This window comes from Bubalus bubalis, chromosome 2 (assembly GCF_019923935.1).
Source record: "Bubalus bubalis isolate 160015118507 breed Murrah chromosome 2, NDDB_SH_1, whole genome shotgun sequence".
Lineage (NCBI taxonomy): Eukaryota > Metazoa > Chordata > Mammalia > Artiodactyla > Bovidae > Bubalus > Bubalus bubalis.
In genome coordinates, this window is record NC_059158.1 from 48,593,274 (window position 1) to 48,614,396 (window position 21,123).

General features: G+C 39.7%; 1 protein-coding gene across 6 annotated transcripts in view; it reads left to right on the plus strand.

The window, feature by feature from the left end:
• Nucleotides 1-21,123, plus strand: part of ZNF451 (zinc finger protein 451) — a 96,618-nt gene that overhangs the window by 35,683 nt on the left and 39,812 nt on the right. For all 6 annotated transcript variants that reach the window (XM_044932010.2, XM_044932017.2, XM_044932023.2 and 3 more), the window contains 5 exons: nucleotides 3,122-3,272; nucleotides 5,791-5,917; nucleotides 14,249-14,402; nucleotides 14,897-15,044; nucleotides 17,473-19,055. In XM_044932010.2, coding sequence (XP_044787945.1) covers nucleotides 3,122-3,272; nucleotides 5,791-5,917; nucleotides 14,249-14,402; nucleotides 14,897-15,044; nucleotides 17,473-19,055 — 2,163 coding nt within the window. The remainder of the gene's footprint in view (nucleotides 1-3,121; nucleotides 3,273-5,790; nucleotides 5,918-14,248; nucleotides 14,403-14,896; nucleotides 15,045-17,472; nucleotides 19,056-21,123) is intronic.

Here is a 21,123-nt window from a genome sequence, read left to right on the forward strand (position 1 = left end):
ATTCCAGTAATTTGTAGGTATTTTGACACTTGGCTACTCCCTGACACTGCATTTCCTTCTTATCTCCCAGTATGATTGTGCCTGGCAAACTACCCCCTTGCCCTATCCTCCCTCTTAAATGCCTTTTCCTTTTTTCTTACTTGCCCGTGGGGTTAGCCACAGGCAAGTAAGTACTACATTCAGTACTAGAGGGTGCTAGGTTTTTTAGTCTGCCTAAGTTTCATTGCCCAACTATCTTTGATGCCACAGTGTTTTATTCATTTTTTGCCTATAGTTTTTACCCTGTTGTGTTGGATTGATATGTTTACATATCTGTGTCTTTTACTAGATTTATATGTTATGGGGACAGAGGCGAAGCCTAATTAATCTTTTTTAGTGTCAGTGCCTAAGAAGGCGGCTCTGCACAGAGATGTCCAATAAGTGTTGGTTGAATATTATACCAGAGTAGGCAATGAGTATTTGCATATGAACACAGAAAGGAAGCCTAGAACCATGTTCCAAATTTGACTGTCATTCAACTAAACAAAAGAATTGTTTGGTATTCCAGACCTACTTTAGAAAAGTTTACTTGAAAATTGCTCTCTTTAGCTATATCAGAATCACCTGGGAGTCTTAAATACATGCCTGGGCCTCACCTCTAGAGGGCATCTGTAGATTTGGGAAGATTTTGATACAAAAATGGTCTAGAACTACAAGACTCACAAGATTTCTTGTAAAATTGTTTCTCTCATATGAATCTAACACTTTGAAGTCTTGTCTAGGATGATTGTTGGGTCAGTAATATATCCCTTCAGGCCTAATCTCTGGCTTTCAGGTTGTCAGAATATTTTCAGTTCAGTTCAGTTCAGTCTCTCAGTCGTGTCCGATTCTTTGTGACCCCATGAATCGCAGCACGCCAGGCCTCCCTGTCCATCACCAACTCCCAGAATTCACTCAAACTTATGTCCATCGAGTCAGTGATGCCATCCAGCCATCTCTTTCTCTGTCGTCCCCTTCTCCTCCTGCCCCCAATCCCTCCCAGCATCAGTCTTTTCCAATGAGTCAACTCTTCGCATGAGGTGGCCAAAGTACTGGAATTTCAGAATATTGTAATTCACTATAAATTGAATTCACGAACATCTGAGTATATATTTTTCTGAGCGGATCAAGTGGGAACAAATGACTCAGTTAGCTGTCTTTATAATTCTTGTCAAGATGTGGTACTGTAGATCACTTCAGGTTACACCTGGTTCATTGGCCGCTGATAAGCTTATGCTGTGAGTTAAGGTCTTTAGTTACATTCTTTTTATGTGGTTGTTTTATCTTCTTGCTTGGTCCCTGCCACACTGTAGCACTGAAGAGTCAGGGGGCTCTTGCTGGCATAGCGGCTTTAGCACTGGGCTGTACTTGCTGCGGTACCATTCCTTTGAGGAGTGGAGAACTGGGGAAAACAGAGATGTCTTTTTGCTGTCAATTATAAAAAGTAAGATTCTACTTCTCAATAGCATTAAGGGACTCCATTCAGTCTATTCCAAAGTATCCAGCCATTATAATTCAGTTCTTTGATTAGAAGTAGTGTAAGGACTGGAAGGCGATGGCACCCCACTCCAGTACTCCTACCTGGAAAATCCCATGGACGGAGGAGCCTGGTAGGCTGCAGTCCATGGGGTCGCTAGGAGTCAGTCACGACTGAGCGACTTCACTTTCACTTTTCACTTTCCTGCATTGGAGAAGGAAATGGCAAGCCACTCCAGTGTTCTTGCCTGGAGAATCCCAGGGACGGGGGAGCCTGGTGGGCTGCCGTCTATGAGGTTGCACAGAGTCGGACACGACTGAAGCGACTTAGCAGTGTAAGGACAATATCTATAATTACTCAAGCTTTGGAAATCCAACTTTTTTATAGACATTTATAGTTAGACCAGTTTCCACACATTTGAATACTTAGTAATGTAAAAACAACACGCTATACTGTTTAAATCTTTCTGTATTTTGCCTTTTCTTGGATAAAGCTTATTTTATTCTAATTGATTGCTTTCTCCACTTTAATTTTTATCCAGAACCTCTATGGCTAAATAAAGGTCTTAATAGGCAACACCTGGAATGTGGATGGACAGTAAAAATTACTCTTAATTCTGACTGCATTAAAAAATTAAAGCAAAAAAATGTGTATTGTTATTAATGCCTCTTTGAATGTGATTAATGCTGTTAGTCTTTTTTTATTGATAGAACACATTTATAAGCGTTTTGACAGCATTTAATAGAGGCATTTCTTCCATAAACAGAAGAGCATTGAAACCTTCAACATAGATAACCATTTGGGGATCTAACTAGATGATGTTAAAGGTGTAACATTTTATTCCAGTTAAATGCTTAGGGACTTGGTAGAAATTGCCATAAAGATAAATATACAATTTTTTGTTATATGAAATATTCAAAGTATTTGAGTGAAACAAGTTATAAGAAATAATAATAGTCAAACTATATATCAGAATCCTCCTAGAACTTTTTAAATTCTTTGTTTATAGAACTTAACTCTAAATTTTTCACTGTACAACATGCATTGGGAGTTTGCCTGGAAACAGAATTTGGCTGAGGCTGGAAAGTTGTGTGACTGTAAGACCAAGATTATGACAGAAAGGGATAATCTTCACCAGATAAAAGGACTGGTGAAGGCATTCTCCTTGTCCTCCCCATTCCCTCCCTGTCTCAGTTACAGCCTGTACAACTGAACCTTACAATGTGTGTAAGATACTTAAAAGAGAAAATAAGAATTAGAAGGAAAAAATCTTTGCCAACTTATATAAATGAACAGAAGGGAGGCAGGTACAGGGGTTGTAGAGCAACTGGTTTTCTAATATATTCCATCTTTGACATTTCTTGACTATTGAACTTAAGGGAACAGTTCTTTTCCTCAAGATAATATTACTTGGAGATCTTAATGGCTTTCTTTGTCCCAAATAGCTATTTATTTGTAGGTTGTTATATCTTTTATAAGAAAGTTTGTAAGCACTTAATTACAAGTAGGATCACCCATTTGATGCTGCCCAGTGTTTTTTTTATTGTTTTTTCATAATTTTGATTACCAGTCCAAAGGACAGTTACCTGAAATAGGAACTTAAGAATTTATATTCTGATGATACAGGACTCAAAACAGGCACGATTAATTCTGGAACAAAAGGTTCATTCCGAAGAGGAAGCCAAATTCGAGCATCTGGGAAACCAATTTCATGTCCCATAATGCACTGTAACAAGGAATTTGATAATGGGCACCTTCTCTTAGGACATTTGAAAAGGTAAGTGTGATGTTCAGAACAGTGGGTGCTGAAGGTGAACTGAGAGCGTGAGGCACCTCTGCCATTGTGATTGTAGCTTTATGTTCCAAACTCTTACGGTATGATTTTTTCTAATTTACATTTCTTAGGCTTCCTAGGAGGCTTGAAGTCAGATTATTCTAGTGATATTCAGTCCTAATATGTTTCATAAAATTCTGACCAGACTTTTTGCATTGATGTACATTTGGATCAGTTTTAGAGAAATCTAGTCCGTTAGCAAATTTTAAGAGAGACAAAGCATTTACAGATATGTGGGCTAGCCCAAAGAAAGATAATATGTCATTGCAAAGTAAATGCTAAAGGCAAACCAAGTGTGGCAAAATTAATAATAAATGTTCTATTTATGAGATCCATAATTTACTGAATTTTGAATAGTAGAGCTTGAGAAAGTAAATATCAAGAGAAGGCAATATTAAAGGAGTTAAATAGTCCTTATTGCCGGGGTCCAGCCCCGGCTGATCCAGGGTATTTGAAGCGGGGACGGCATCGGCGAGGATCAGGATACAATAGCTTCAATTAGATATTAATTAGAGATGTAAAGAGTAATAGAATGAGGATAGCTCAGTAGGAAAAGTCAGTGGAGAAAAGAGGCTGAGTAGCTTGGTTTACGCGGGAGACCAATAAAACTTCAAGACAAGAAGTTTGCACCACTTACGTAGGCCGCAGGCGTCCTTCCGTTCTCCCGAAGGAGAGGAGACACTGAGGCCTCCCCGGTCAGATCTTAGAAGCCCAGGCATAATTAGCAAGCATGGCGGGTTCTGCGCTCCAGATGGAGACTCAGCCAGAATTTGAGAGAGAGAGCGACATGGGGAGACCAAGTTTCGGTGAACAAGGCCCGCACTTTATTTTCCAAAGTAGTTTTTATATCTAAAGTTGTGCATAGAGGATAATGGGGGAAGGGGTGGAGTCATGCAAGGACAGCAGTTCCTGGTCCTAATCGAAGCCAGGCTTTCAAACTTATCATGCAAAAGTTCAGGTGATTTACATCATCTTCTGGCCAGGAGGCCTGTTAACATTTTAAGAAACTTATCTTTCTCTAAAGGTGATTATTCCAAAGTCAGGCACCAGCCTCCAAAAAAGCATTGGACAAAGCTGCATTCCTATAGGGCAAAGGTGAGGTGGGCTCAATCAAGAAAAGAATTAACTCAAGGGTCCAACGTTACAAACATTGAGGCTACTACTTACATTTCTATACACCCATTATATCAATCAATACACTGCCAAGGACACAGTAGGTAAGGAGTATGGAGACTTAGCAGCAAACATTGGCCCAATAAGTGAAAAACCCTTCACCAATACAATTTCTAATCAGTCTTTTAACTACTCAAAGGAATCTGTGTTTAGACAGTTTAGAACATCTCCTGCCTCTCACAGTTGGGAGGCTCTGAATAATCACATGTGGCCGGAAAAACCTATTCAGGCAGGCTAGAGGATTTCAGAGGAGTTTGTAGGTTAAACACTGTCACACCCAGGAATTATTAACTGGAGCTGTAAGCTAATTCTTTTTTCAGAGAGAGGTAGTGGGGGACAGCCCCCCGTAAAGTCAGAGGTGTAGGTGAAAGCACAAAGCAGAAAGTAGGCAGACTGTGGTTTTGGGGGTAGATGCTCGAGAATTTCCAGGGAGACTCCTGAGGCTTGATCCCGCCTTTGCGTATGCCAAGCCTCCTTCCTCATGACCTTTGTCACGGGCAGAGTTCCTCACACTGGCTCCTGGCAGTGATAGAATTCCAGTTGAGCTATTCCAGATCCTGAAAGATGATGCTGTGGAAAGTGCTGCACTCAATATGCAATACGCACTCAATATGCAATATGCCGGCTCCCGGCACCTTATCTTCTTAGTCTCCCCTTCTTATAGTTTGAAGAGGGGAGTTGAGTTTGGGGCTCTTGACCTTCTCCAGATGTCTCACCCTGCTTATGCCTGACCCTGCTGTGAGAGCCTTCTGGAGAGGGGTTCAGTATTCTACAGATAACTGTATTTTAAGTGGTTTTAATTTTTAAAAAGTCTTTGAGGCAGTTTTCAATGACACAAATTTGTTAAATGATTAAAATGACACTAAAAGGATTAAAAGCCATTTTTAGGAAATAGGTGTGCACCGGAAAGCTTGACAGGACATTATTATTCTAGTGATTCATTTATAATTATTTGTGAGTTTTATTTTGTTCCTTGCAAGAAGAAACAGATAATGGCTGTACAGTTTTCAGACTGGAAGTTTACCAATTTGGCGAAACATGCTTAAATCCATTTTATTGTATCTTGAGTAGTTTTTTGAAATTTTAAGCTGTTGGTCACTGTTTCAAGAGATTGCGTGGCATATGAGAGCCACTTGATATTTCTTGAATATAAAGAACGTTATTTAATACTTCAGTAGAAAAAGTGCAAACGCTTGAATGTGTGTGTCTAACTTAACAAATGAAGCAACTTAGTGCTGCCTCTAGAATATGTCAGATTTTCTAATGTTACCTCTGTTTTGCCAAGTAGGTTCGACCACTCTCCATGTGATCCAACAATTACACTGCATGGACCTTTCATCAACTCCTTTGCTTGTGTAGTATGTTATAAAAATTTTGTTACTCAGCAACAGTATAGGGATCACCTTTTTGCTAAGGTAAGAACATGTCCTAAGTTAAGGATAGGTATTCTTTTCCTAGAGATCCGTGGGGTGTTTTCTTGCTGTTCTTAAGCTTGCAGTCCACAGTGATGCACATAAGGATCAAAATTGTGATTGTCTATGATAAATAAAATGATTTGGAACGTTATTGTGGGAAGTTAACCCTGAGAGCTGAAAGCTAACAGTCCTAAAGATTATCACTGAAACTCTTTTTATTGAATTGCTCCATGAAATTGACTTACTTTGTTCAAGATGTTCTTTGAGTTAATCACATGATAATCAGAATGGTATTCTTAAGGACACTGCTGTTCAGTGCTGGTTGACACGTCAGAGCCATGTAGTCAGTGATGATCCTTTATCAATGCTGGTATTAGGAGATCTGGTATTTAAAAGGTTGTGTTACGTGACTCACACTGTGTGAAATCTCAAGGGACATGAGATTGATTCATACTATTAGCAAATTCAGTGTAATAAAGAGCCCTGTAATAAGTGTTTACCAGACTTGATATTATTAGCAGGTATCTCACTTATTAATGTTACAAAATGTTAATTGTGTGATATTTTCACTCTGGAAAAGTTTTAAAATACTAACAAAAAGAAAGAAAATAAGAAACCCCTTTAAAAAAAATTTATTAAAGTATAGTTGATTTACAATGATGTGCTAATGTCTATTGTGCAGCAGAGGATTTAGTTATACATGTATAGACATTTATTTGCATATTCTTTTCCATTATTGTTTATCACAGGATATTGAATATAGTTTCCTGTGCTATACAGTAGGACCTTGTTTATCTATTCTAAATATTATAGTTTGCATTTACTAACCTTAAACTCCCAATCCATCCCATCTCCACCCCCTCTCCCCCATGGCAACCACTGGGAAATCACTCTAATGTCACTATAGAGATAAGCATTATTAACATATATATATATATATTTCTGCTATTTCTCCATATGTAAATATTTTTATATAAGAAGGTATCTAAGTTATTTCATAGTTTAAAAAAGCAGTGTGGAGGGAGGGTGAAAAAAAAAAAAGCAGTGTGTTATAAGCATAAATGTTTAAATGTTGAATCAGTATGTACATTTAAAATAAGTGAATGGCATTCTGTATGACTATAAGGTATTTACTTATTTACTTGTGGTTGGCTGTGCCGGTCTTCGCTGCTGTGTGGGTTTTCTGTATGACGATATTTATTTACTTGTGGTTGGCTGTGCCGGTCTTCGTTGCTGCGTGAGTTTTCTGTAGCTCCTGCAAGCGGGGGCTGCATGTTGCTGCAGTGTGCAGGCCTCTCACTGCGGTGGCTTCTCATGCTGCAGAGCACGGGCCCTCGGGTGCAGGGGCTTCAGAAATTGCAGCGTGTGGGCTGAGTGATTGTGGTCCCCGGGTTTTAGAGCACAGGCTCTGTCGTCATAGCTGGCCACTGGGTGAGGTGCTCTGCGGCATGGGGGATCTTCTTGGATCAGGGATCAAACCTGTGTCTCCTGCATTGGCAGTGTGGATTCTTTCCCACTGAGCCAGCTGAGAAGCCTCTCTTTTTATTTCCTATTAGATGTATTAGTTTACATTTTTCTGTCATTATAAACAGTAACACCTTAAATACCCTTGTAGCTAAAAACCTATGAGAAGATTCATACTTCAGGTATTTGCTGAGTAAATATTAGGTTTTGAAATAGTAAAATGCTAACATCCAAAGACTAGTAAGGTTTTTCTTTAAACCATATTTTCAGAATTTACTAGTCTGTGACCTATTCTTGAAAAGTCATGTCGGTAATACCCTGGATTCTGTGTAGGTTCACACAAAGTGGAGACTTGTTCTCTCAGCTGTCTCTGATTGAGTTCTGTGTTCCCAGAATAGACGTGCTTCTTGGCAGTGAGTTTGCTGTCTACTCCATCATTAGTTTTGGGGAGCCTGTTTCTTGTTGAATCCTGACGAGTGGCTGTAGTATGAGGGGAATCTATGTGCTCTAGAATGAATAAGCCATAATGGTAATCGTCAGAGGAAACAGGTTCAGAGGAAGGGGAGAGGAGAAGCTGGAAAAGTTGGCAGAGCCCTGCGGAGGAGAAGTGGTCTTCCAGGCTTGGATTTGGATAGATGGAAAGGACAAGGTGTGGAAAGGAGCCTGCAGAGAGTAGCAAGTAGGGAATAGGGGTGGTGCAGAGAGCAGGGTACACAGCAGGCCTGAGACTTCCATCCTTAGACGGACTTGCTTGTAAGGTTGGTACCGAGCTGCTGTCTGGGAACTTGAGATTGGCAGTTTCCCAGTGAGTCTCTGATGACTGGCCTTTTGTGCCTGAACTGTAGGTGCAGGTGGTGTGGTTTATGCTGAACACCTGCTTTCCGTGTGGGGTTATAGCATTTTGGTCTGTACTAGGCAGGTATGACCTAACCCCCTAGGCACTGAGTCTTTTTTTTTTTTTTTTTTTTTTAGTTTTGAACTCTTATTTAAAAATTTGAACTCTTTTAAAAAATTAACTAATTAATTTTAATTAGAGGATAATTTCCTTACAATATTGTGGTGGTTTTTGCCCTCAGTCAGTTCAGTCACTTGGTCGTGTCCTACTCTTTGCAACCCCATGGACTGCAGCACGCCAGGCTTTCCTGTCCATCACCAACTTCCAGAGCTTGCTCAAACTCATGTCCATTGAGTTGGTGATGCCACCCAACCATCTCATCCTCTGTTGTCCCCTTCTCTTCCTGCCTTCAATCTTTCCCAGCATCAGAATCTTTTCCAGTGAGTCAGTTCTTCGCATCAGGTGGCCAAAGTATTGGAAGTTCAGCTTCAGTATCAGTCCTTTCAATGAATATTCTGAACTGATTTCCTTTAGGATGGACTGGTTGGATCTCCTTGCAATCCAAGGGACTCTCAAGAGTCTTCTCCAACACCACAGTTCAAAAGTATCAATTCTTTGGTGCTCAGCTTTCTTTATAGTTCAACTCTCACATCCATATATGACTACTGGAAAAAACCATAGCTTTGACTAGGCAGACCTTTGTTGGCGAAGTAATGTCTCTGCTTCTTAATATGCTGTCTAGGTTGGTCATAACTTTTCTTCCAAGGAGCAAGCATCTTTTAATTTCATGGCTGCAGTCACCATCTGCAGTGATTTTGGAGCCCAAAAAAATAGTCTGTCACTCTTTCCATTGTTTCCCCATCTATTTGCCATCAAGTGATAGGACCGGATGCCATGATATTAGTTTTCTGAATGCTGGGCCTTAAGCCAACTTTTTCACTCTCCTCTTTCACTTTCATCAAAAGGCTCTTTAGCTCTTCTTCATTTTCTACCATAAGGGTGGTGTCATCTGCATATCTGAGCTTATTGATATTTCTCCCGGCAATCTTGATTCCAGCTTGTGCTTCCTTTAACCCAGCGTTTCTCATGATGTACTCTGCATTTACGTTAAATAAGCAGGGTGACAATATACAGCCTTGACGTACTCCTTTTCCTATTTGGAACCAGTCTATTCCATGTCCAGTTCTAATTGTGCTTCCTGACCTGCATACAGATTTTTCAAGAGGCAGGTCAGGTGGTCTGGTATTCCCATTTCCTGAAGAATTTTCTAGTTTATTGTGATCCACACAGTCAAAGGCTTTGGCATCGTCAATAAAGCAGAAATAGATGTTTTTTTGGAAGTCTTGCTTTTTCGATAATCCAGCGGATATTGGCAATTAGATCTCTGGTTCTGCCTTGTCTGGTGCATGCTCTGTTGCATTCAGTGCCACTGACCCTGCAGTAGGCCACCACGGACCCACGCCTCCGCCGGAGACTCCTGGACACTCACAGGCAAGTCTGGGTCAGTCTCCTGTTGGGTTAGTGCTCCTTTCTCCTGGGTCCTGGTGCGCACAAGGTTTTGTTTGTGCCCTCCAAGAGTCTGTTTCCCTAGTCCAGTGTAAGTTGTGTAATCAAATCCCACTGGCCTCCAAAGTCAAATTCCCTGTGGGTTGTTAGTCCCTTTGCCAGATCCCCAGGCTCGAAAATCTGTTGTGGGTCCTAGCACTTTCTTAACAGTGCGAGAATTTCTTTGGCATAATTGTTCTGCAGTTTGTGGATCATCTTTAGAATATTGTGGTGGTTTTTGCCCTAGCTCGACTTGAATCACGTATGGTGGGCACTGAGTCTTTAAGGTGGTATTGATTGTCAAGTGTGTTCTGTTTGTCTCAATGGAGAGGATCTTTGGAATCTTAAACCTAGTTCCTCTGGGCTTTGCCCAGTGTGCCTTTCCCCTTGGTTTCCTTTTGCTCCAATAAATTAGAGTATAGCTATCCATAGCCATGAATATAGCTGTCCCCCAAGTTCTGTAAGTCCCAGCCAGACCCCCAGCCCTGGGGGTGGTCCTGGGGATCCCAACTCAAGTAGTAACTGGACCGCACAGCTATAGGATTTAAACTTGATATTGGGCAGGTCCTGGCACGACTGTAGGATGTGACCTGATGAGAAGAATGCTTATGTCTTTGGAGTTAAAGTGCTTTAATTCTAGAACTAAAGTCCTTCTCCTTTTTGGGGGAGGGGAGTGGACACCCGAGACTGAGTGGTATTGGAATGGCACCCGTGTTGAGGGTGGATTCAAAGATATGGACAAGGAGACCAGTTTAGGTGAGTTTGGCAGTAATGTAGGTTTGAGATGAGAGACGAGTGTTCTTAGATAAGGGTATTTAGAATAAAGAACTTAAAGTGGACCCAAAAGACACCATGAAGAAAGAAATGATAGGTCTGCTGAGTGTCCTGATCCAGGTTGGGGGAGAGAAGGGGAAAAGGTGCAACTTCATCACACAGTTTTGAATCGTTTGCACTGAGTCGTTAGTATTCTGCCCTTTTCAGAACTAGAACTCCTTCAGGGCATGCTGTTTTTTTAATTCCATGCTGTAAGTATTTTTATCCTTTTCCTTCAATAAATCTGAATAGGCATTTTAACCTTTAAAATTAATGAATACTCGCTCTCATTTGTGTTTTCCCGAATTTCATTAGTTTTCCGTTCTTTCTAGGAATTGTTCATTCCATGCTCTTTTGCCCTCCCTTTTGCCATCTCTCTGGGAAGTAAGTTTGTAATGTTCAGCCTTCCCGGAGGCAGTATGATGAAACAGAGCAAAGTCTTTGGTGTCAGAGAAGCCTGGATTCCATGTCAGGTTTATTAACTGTGTGTTCTCACCAAGTTACGGCACACCTGTGAGCTTAGTTCTTTATCTCTAAAGTGAAATCATTACACTTTCATCCAGAATTGTTGAGAGAAAGCATAATATGTTATAAAGCACTTAGGGCCTGCCATACGTATTTAATAAAGACTTTTTATTGCTTATTCTTTGGAGTGTCCGTCACAAGGACTCAAAATGAGGTAGTGTGCACGGGGTTGTCATTGCGTATCATAAATCAACCAGAAGAGGTCGCTAGAAGATTGCTTAGCTGTGCATTCTGTTTCATAAAGAGGATGTTCTTCAGTGAACTGTGAAACTGTCCACAATTTATGTTTGCCTTTCTGCCCTTCCCTTTTTGTCTCCAGTGTCTTCTGTCTGGACTGGTGCCTCTCAAATCTTAGTGCACACCAGTCATTTAAAGTGCAGGTTAGTGTTGTGCCTTAGAGTCAAGATTTCTAACAAACTTCTGAGTGACGGCAGTGCTTCTAGTCTTCGGGTCGAACTTGAGCAACAAGTGTTCAGCCTTTTTTTTTTGACATTCAGGCTAGTGGGTCTGTCCCCAGGTAGCTTGCTGCCTTTCTCCCTCCTGGTGCGGGGGGTGGTGGTGGACGTGTTGTAAGCCCAAGGGTGCCTCAGCGTCCCTTGTGGGTGAACAGACACTGCCTCCCATAGTGTGTTCAGGGCTTGTCCATGTTGTAGCTTGTGTCAGTATTTCATGCTTTTTATTGCCAAATAATATTCCATTGTGTGAACATATGCCACTTTTGTTCGTCAGTTTAGCTGGTGGACACGTGGGTTATTTCCATTTTTGACTGTTGTGAATAATGCTGACAGAAACAAATGTACAAGTCTTTGTGTGGTCCTATGTTTTCAGTTCCCTAATGAGCTAATTGTTGGGCCATTCAGTTATTATGCTGAAGTTTTTAAAGAACTGCAAACTGTTACCCAGTGCAGTGTGTCAGCTTGCCTTCCTGGCCACGGTGTGCGGGCTCCTGTTTCTTCACAGCCTTGCCGGCACTATTATCTGTCTATGTAATACCCATCCTAGGGGTGTCTGTGATGTGGTATCTTGTTGTGGTTCTAATTTCTATGGTGTATTTTGATTTAGTATGACTGGAAATACAGTGGTAAAAGGGATTTGAGTACTTTTAACTTACCAGACATCATATTTCCCATTCCTTCTCCTGGTTTTTGGAAGATATTTGCAAATATGCTATACCTTTGCAATTAGGTATATTCCCATAAAATTTTATGTGGAATCACAATTTTATTCTATTGAGCAAACAATTTAAACAAGCTTGTTTTGAATCCAGTTATAACTCACATTTGAACTACAGCTTATTTTCTTAGAGTTCTTCAAGTAGGGGCCATGTGTGTAAATTGGTAAGTTATGTGTATAAGTTAGTAAATGCTTTTAGTGCTCTTGTTTGGAACCTTCTAATCAGAATGTAGAAAGTCAGACTAGGGGTTATCTTTTACACGGCTGTCACCAAAATAAAATGGATGAAGAGTGACGAAAAGAGCATAGGATTTCCCACCAAAGCTATAAAGCTGGGTGAATGGCAGCCCTCTGTTTTCTGAGGGTGCAGCTGGAGGGGCAGTGCTGATTTTGTTGACTTACCTAAACTTTAGCTTTCTCATTAGTAAATAATGAAAATAGTACTTCTTGGGTTATTGTAAGGATTAACTGGAAAAGCACATTTGAACCATAATGTACTTAGTATGAATGTGAATTTCCTATCCCCCCTCCTGTTGCATCTCATAAGCAACTACACAAACTATTGTGTATACTTAATGATAGAAATTTAGGAAGACACAATACAACTTTTAAGGCTATTACTCTAAAGACCATTAACAAGTTAAATTATATTTATACACAAGCACACGTACATATACATACACATATAAATATATGCTGAAAAATACTTCCAATTTTGGGATAGAGGAGGCTCTTTTTAAAGTTTTTATTTTTGTGGGGATCATGATATTTTTTTATATTTTTATTTTTAGTTGGAGGATAATTGCTTTACAATATTGTGATGGTTTCTGCCGTATATCAACATGAATCAGCCATAGGTATACATATGTTCCCTCCTTCTTGAACCTCCCTCCCACCTCCCACCGCATCCCACCCCTGCCTCTCTAGGTTCTCAGCAGCAGATCCCACTAGCTCTCTATTTTACATATGGTAATGTATATGTTTCAAAAAAATAAAACCTGAGACTGGAATGGAATAAGCAATACACAGAATTATATGAATGAAAGCTCATAGCACAAGTAGACAGGAAAAGCAAGTTAACACAGCACATGTCTATAAGACTGCAGACATGAAAATAAGGTCCATAATAGCCTGTGCCAGACTCATTCAGTGGTAGGGAACCTGAATTGGTAGAATCTTTCAAGCAGCAATTACACAATATCTTTTAATTACCAAAAACTTTTAAACCAATAGGGCCACTCCTAATAATGAGGGAAAAGCAGTAAATATAATAAGGATATGTGGTCAACAATATATTTTTATAAATATATTTTCAAAATCATTGTAGTGGCCAAAAAAAAAAGCCTGAAAATGAATAGTGGACTAAATCTTAGTAGATCCACACCATGAAGTAGTTTGTGATCATTACAAAGAATAAATTAGAGTGACACCAGCTGATTTTTAGGGATTTCTGTTAGGAATTATGGAATAAGAAAACTGAGAGGCAGAAGATCTGTAAGATGACAATATTTGATAAAACAATGGCAGTTCCCCTTGTATATTTATTTTTATATATTTTTTATAAATGACAAACATGGAGAAATTTATGGAAGAATACATATTTGTAAACATAAGTTATATTGCAGAGTGGGCAAAGCAAAACATAAGAAAACATATGTGATATGAAAACATTTATGCATTTATATAATGCATATATATTTATAAAAAGAAAATGTCTAGAAAGCAAACATACTTTTATCTTTATTATCACAGAAAGATGGTAACAATTTATTTTTAAGGAAAAAATTTAAAAATTCATGTATGGGACCTTATTTATGATAAAACAATTCCACAATTCACAGGGAAGAAAAGTTTTCACGTTAAAAACTGATACAGAATATTCCAAATGTATAATAAATAGGGTATTTTGAAAGTTGACTTAAGAAATTGAATATTGATTTTAGTTGTCTATAATATAGCTTTGCCTTATATTTTAGGAAGCTGCAGATGATGGACATAAAAACAACCTTCTTCCTCAGATTATTCAGTGTTTTGCGTGTCCAAATTGCTTCCTCCTTTTTAGCAGCAAGGATGAGTGTTTGAAGCATATGTCTGGAAAGAATCATTTCCATCAGAGTTTTAAACTGGGTGGTATGTTCATACTCTCTTCTGATGAAAATTATTAAACTCCTTTAACCTTTGCTGATTTACTGTACATCTCAGATAATTCTTGAGATAACTTATTTTCACATTAATTTTGAGAACCATGAAAGTGAAAGATGTTTATCTCAGTTTTTATTAAAAAAAAAAAAAAAGATTCTTAATATTTATCTGTACCTAAGAGTAAGGTTTACTTTGAGGAATGAAGACAAACTTGGGAAGAAAACATTTATGTACAATAATGTTTTTGTATATCCATTGGGAAGTTGGGTGTTTCCCTGCATTTAAACTCAGATTTTAGTCTGAGCATGAGTTCAGCATCCATTGCACTTAATTGAAGCTAGAAAATGACTTTTCATAGATTTTTATCACATAAATAATTATCTTCTTTCACTTACTAACTGGATGTTACGAAAGGCAGAGGGGAGGAAGGCCGGGTCACTCCACTCAAATCTTTGCAAATTATAGTTCATTTTGTCTTTCAGATGACAAGGCAGTGGCACAGCCAATATCATTTCCATCTTTTGCAAAGAAACTTTTGATCTCTCTGTGCAAAGATGTTCCATTTCAAGTTAAGTGTGTGGCCTGCCACCAGACCCTACGTTCCCACATGGAGCTTACTGCCCATTTCAGGTTTGTACTGGTCCTGCCCAAAAGGCTCTTCACCAGCAGGGGGATTCAACAAATAGTTTTATATTCTGTGTTTCTCTCCTTTAAAATGAGAATGGATATTTGCCTGGACATTACCCAAATTTACCAAACCCAACTGTATCACTTAGTAGATACAAACTTTTAATGCATTTTAAAGAAATAAGGAGGGGGGAGACCTAAGAGAGCATCAAATGCAAAGTACAGTCTTTGAATTATGAATCCAACAAACCAAATGTAAAAAACTTCATGAAGTGACATGAATAAGAGGAGAAGTGTGAGAAAAGTGGATTCATTGATACTGCTGTAAATGTAAAACAAACTGACAGTTCTGAGTTTCGTGTGGGTTGCTGAGGGTTGTGCCTGTGGGAGGAGAGGGTTAAGATAGAATGTTGGCTTTGAGTCAGCTAGCATGAAAAGTATGACAAACGTGTGAAAAATTGCATGTCAATCAAAGGCCAAATTGATCAAATAATCGAGTGTGATATTTTTGTTTTTACAATGAAAATTATCAAGCAATATACAAAAGTAATGAATACAGTAAGCCCATTAGGTGTATTAACACCTGTCACCAGGCTTCAGTAGTCACTACATGACACTTTCATCCCTGCAAATTCTTACTTTTGAAGCAAATCTTGTCATTTTATCTGTAAATACTCCAGGATATACCTATGGATGATAAGCGTTCTTTTTTTTTTTTTTTTTTAAGAAAAATAACTAATACCATGATACCTAAAAAACTAGTTTTTTAATATCATCAAACATCTGATCAGTTATCAAATTTTCCCTGGTCACTTCATGAAGTTTTTTACATTTGGTTTGTTGGATTCATAATTCAAAGACTGTACTTTGCATTTGATGCTCTCTTAGGTCTCCCCCCTCCTTATTTCTTTAAAATGCATTAAAAGTTTGTATCTACTAAGTGATACAGTTGGATTTGTTTACTTAGAACAGTTTTCACAAACTTTCAAGTAAAATACATTCTCAAAAAAACAGGCAGCTGAGTATAATTATTCTGTATAAACTCGGTGTAATTACTGATGTTAACAGTCCTAGTTCTGACTTGTATTTCTTGAGTTCATGCGTTCATATCCTCATTCTGCCAGGATTTTTATTGTTAATTATTTCATGGAAAATTTCACTGTATGCACGTCAACAGACTAGTATAGTGAACCCTATTTATCCATCTCCCAACTTTGATAATGCTCAACACCACCATTCTTATACATCTTTATGCACCTTACCATGCTTAATGATTGTTTATAGTTCTTTGTTTCTGACGTATTGTTTCAATTTATTGAAGTATACAAATCTTAACCTTTATGATTTTTTTCATGTGTTTTTCATACCTAGCCCTCTGCCCCCTTAACCTTTATGATTTGTAGACTGGATACAGCTGTCAACCCATCCTTCCCTTCCTGGTCATCTCCCACCCTCTCATCCCCAGGCAGTCTGTTTGGATATTTTTTCTACCTTACATTGATATATCTCCTCTAGATCTTTATGTAAACGGAATCATGTATAGTATGTACTCTTTTGTGTTTGTCATAGCATCTGTACAATTCATCCATATTGTTTAGTTCATTGTTCTTTTTTATTTGTGAATAATATAGCACAATTTGCTTATTCATTCTCATGTTGATGGACCTTTGGATTTTTTTCAGTTTTTAGCTGTTGTGAATAAAGCTATTACATACATCTTATACAAATCATTTTATAGACGTATGTCTTCATTTCTCTTGGATAAATATCTAGGATTGGAATTGTGAGATCAAAGAGTAGATGCGTATTTAATTTTATAAGTCTCTACGCGACATTCTCTCAGTGTGTACTGGTGCATGTTTCTACCAGCCAGGTGAGAGAGTTGCAGTTTCTCTACATCGTTGCCAAGGTTTGCTGTTGCCAGTCTTGTTTCATTTTAGTTGTTCTTTTGAGAGTCTCATTGTGGTTTTAATCTGGATTTCCCTGATGAACAGTGATGTTGGACACTTTTTAGTGTAAAAGCAACCATGAGCATGGCCTGTTCCTGACCTAAAATCAGTCCATTCTTAAAGAACAGGTACCAGGCTGTTGAGAATGTCACTGTCGTGTTCCTCTGTACCATAGAGAAGTTAGTTACCTGCTTGTCTCATAACATTCCTATCAGTGCATTTTACATTGTTTCTACTTTTCTAAAATTTGTTTGGATTAAAAAAATTTTTTTTGATTCTAGTTTTATCCTTTGGTATATGGATTAAAATCAGACAAAATGTAGGTAATGTTCAGGTAGATAGGATATTATTATATCATCTGCCTCTTTGTTGAAAAACAATCTTTAGTGCTTATGTACACGTTTACTTAATAATTACTACAATAAAAAGCAGAGATACTGCATTTAGAAATACTTACAAGTTTATCTTTTTATTCAATTTAGAGTTCGTTGTCGAAATGCCGGTCCTGTAGCTCTAGCTGAGAAGAGCATTGCTCAGGTGGCAGAGAAATTCCTCCTGAGAGGTTACTGTCCACACTGCAACCATGTCTTTGTGGATGAAACCAGTACCTGGAATCACAAGCAGAATTTAGGACACAAAGTCCGAGTCATTAACTCAATGGAAGAATCAATTTTACTTTATTGCCACAGCAATGAAGGGAACAAACCTCTTTCTGACTTGCACCTGTTGCAAGACGGGTCAAAATTTTCATCACTGAAAAGAAATATGTCCTCTCAAGAATCTAGCTCACAGGATTGCAGCACTGTTCCAAAAAAGAAGATGAATTTAGGAGTTAAAAGCCTTGGGGGTGTGGTTTGTTTTCAGAAGGAAAGGTCACTTGTTAAAACTTGGTTTTGTGAATGCCATCAACGCTTCCCGAGTGAAGATGCAGTAGAAAAGCATGTTTTCTCAGCAAACACAATGTGTTACAAGTGTGTGGTCTGTGGGAAGGTGTGTGAAGATTTGGGAGTCATCCGTTTACACATGAGCCGCATTCACGGAGGGGCACATTTAAATAACTTTCTTTTCTGGTGTCGGACATGCAAAAAGGAGTTGAGGAGGAAAGAGGCTATAATGGCCCATGTGACTGAGTTCCACAGTGGACACAGGTATTTTTATGAGACGGATGAGGTGGCAGGTGACACTTTGCCATCATCCTCTACAGCGCTGGGGAGTGATCTGACTGCTGAGAATCCTTCTTCAGCTCTTACTATTGTTGATCACTCCCCAGCAAACCCTCCTCCGAGGGGTAAATGGCAATGCCGAATTTGTGAAGATATGTTTGACTCCCAAGAATGCGTAAAGCAACACTGCATGTCTTTAACAAGTCACCAGTTCCACAGGTACAGCTGCACCCATTGCAAAAAGACTTTTCACAAGATGGAAACACTACAACGACATTGCCAAGATGAGCACAACAGTGAGGTAAAGATGAAGTACTTCTGCGGGCTTTGTGATCTGAGTTTTAATGTGGAAGATGCATTTTTGACTCATTATAAGGAGCACCACAGCACAGACTATGTATTTGTGTCAGAAAAAACGGAACCTTCCATTAAAACGGAGAGTGATTTTCCAGTAATAGAGACGGGTAATCTGCTGACCTGCGGCTGCCGCGAGAGCTACCTCTGCAAAGTCAACAGGCGGGAGGACCACAGCCGCTGTCTGCAGACCCTGCTGGGCCAGGGCCGCCTGTGGTTCCGCTGTGGCGTTTGCTCAGCCACAACTCAGAGCCTCGGTGACCTGCACACGCACGTGCGCCAGGCACACGCGGACCTGGAGGCCCCGCCGCGGGGCCTCATCAAGTGCGGCACGTGCACCAAGGCCTTCCAGGACCCCGAGAGCGCGCAGCAGCACTTCCACAGGAAGCACTGCTCCCTGAGGGGACAGGTGGGGGCCCGCCTTTCGGCCGAGCCCAAGAGCCCACCACCCGCCCGGGCAGAGAGAAAGCCCAGACAGACCGCAGATGGGCTGCAGACTGCAGAACTGGACAGAGCCGCTGAGACGGAGCTGAGCGGCCAGAGCGCAGGTGAGGCAGGTAACCAGCCCTGACGCGGGGCATCCCACGTGCTAATGATTGATAGGCGTGGGCCAGGGGGCAGCCGCCCGGGGTGGGGTGAGATGGGGTAATCGTTTCTGCAGCGGGTACAGAGATCCGTGTTCCCGCTGCTTCGTGCAACTACCCTCTTAACCTGAGGGGACAAAGAATACCTGTTACACTAATAGGTATTTTAGATAACGTTTTATTTTCTTTTCCAAAAGACTTGGGAATTTTGAAAGATAAGGAAAATGGATGGTTTTCTGAAAGATTTGAAAGTACACTGCCTGTTGCTATCATTTAGACTAAAATTCAGTAAAAGATAAGTCAGTGATTTCTTTTTGTTTCTATTTTGGCCTTATTCTCTGAGAAATCTTAAAGATCACTTGAGAATATAGTTTCCTTATTCCTTTTTGGAAGCAAAGCTTTTACTTAGAGTTAAAATGGCAATTAGAAATTGAGTTGTTAAGTGGAAACAAGGAACCAGGCAGAATACTGAGGTATGGATTACTCTAGACTTTCCTTCTACAATAAGATTGAAGAACTCTACAGGAGTGCAAATTTTTATTTTGTTTAGAAGTATAATTGTTTCCTTTTGAGTATAACTTTAATTATATATTCTTTTAAATAATTGACTGTAAATTATGCAGTGTAGAGTGGAAAAATGAGGATATGTAAAAGTTTCGGCTAATAAAGTATTGTTATGAACTACTGAATTTTTAGACTTGCTCTGTAGCACAGGTAGCTCTTGCCATCACCATTAGCCATGTGTTTTATGTTGATTAAATGATGTACTCCAGCCCTACTCAACTCTTCTTCGAACAGTGGAACCGTGGCCATACTGTTTTATGTTCTGTTCTTTTCTTTTTGGGGAATTTGTGTTCGTTTATGTTTGACAGGAGGTCATTGTCATATCTAAATCTAAATTACTGAGTATTTTAAGAAAAGAGATAAGAAAATATGTGGTTTAGAAATGAGAAAGAATGGCAGGCTCTTTCTGAGGCAGTCTTTATTAGGTGGAATAGAAGCTGTGAAGAAAGCTGAGTGCCAAAGAATTGATGCTTTTGAACTGTGGTGTTGGAGAAGACTCTTGAGAGTCCCTTGGACTGCAAGGAGATCCAACCAGTCCATTCTGAAGGAGATCAGCCCTGGGTGTTCTTTGGAAGGAATGATGCTAAAGCTGAAACTCCAGTACTTTGGCCATCTCATGCGAAGAGTTGACTCATTGGAAAAGACTCTGATGCGGGGAGGGATTGGGGGCAGGAGGAGAAGGGGACGACAGAGGATGAGATGGCTGGATGGCATCACCGACTCGATGGTCATGAGTTTGAGTGAACTGTGGGAGAGATGGTGAAGGACAGGGAGGCCTGGCGTTCTGCGGTTCATGGGGTCACAGAGAGTCGAACATGACTGAGCTACTGAACTGAACTGAACTGAGAAGCTGTCTGTTTTAAAAAGAGTTTAAACATTCAGGGTCTTCATTGCTATTGCTGGAAACTCTTAAGGCCCTGTCAAAGTGAAGAGGTGTGACAGGAGGGAAGAGGAGGGAGAACAAGAGTTGGAGAGGGTCAGGGCGGAGAGGCCCTGGGAGAGTGGAGAAGAGGTGTCTTTTGCGGGAGGTGCCCAGGAGCAGCGTGTGGGCTGTTTCATGTCTGCACTCCAGGGCATAGCATGGAGCCAGAGGCGTGCCGATGGATCAGTCCAGGTTAGGAAAAGAACAGACTCCTGGTAGCAAGTAAGTTCTTAGCAAGTAACCTCTAAAGTTTATTTTGACTAATGGTGCGAGTTTTAGTTACTTAGCCTTAAATCCTGGTCTTCTAGATCTTCTAATACACTAATTAAAAAAAAAATTCCCTTTATAAATGACTTTTGAAGAAAGCCAGGATCAGTGGCACATATTTGTAGAAAGGACAATCATTTCTGAAATATTCAAAATATTTTTATCTGATATAAATATACTGTGTCATTTGGATTTCACAACATGGCTTAGATAGAAGTAAAAACACATGCAAGATTAATGTTAAGTTGACAAGTTGAAAAGTTTTTAGCTAATTCTTCT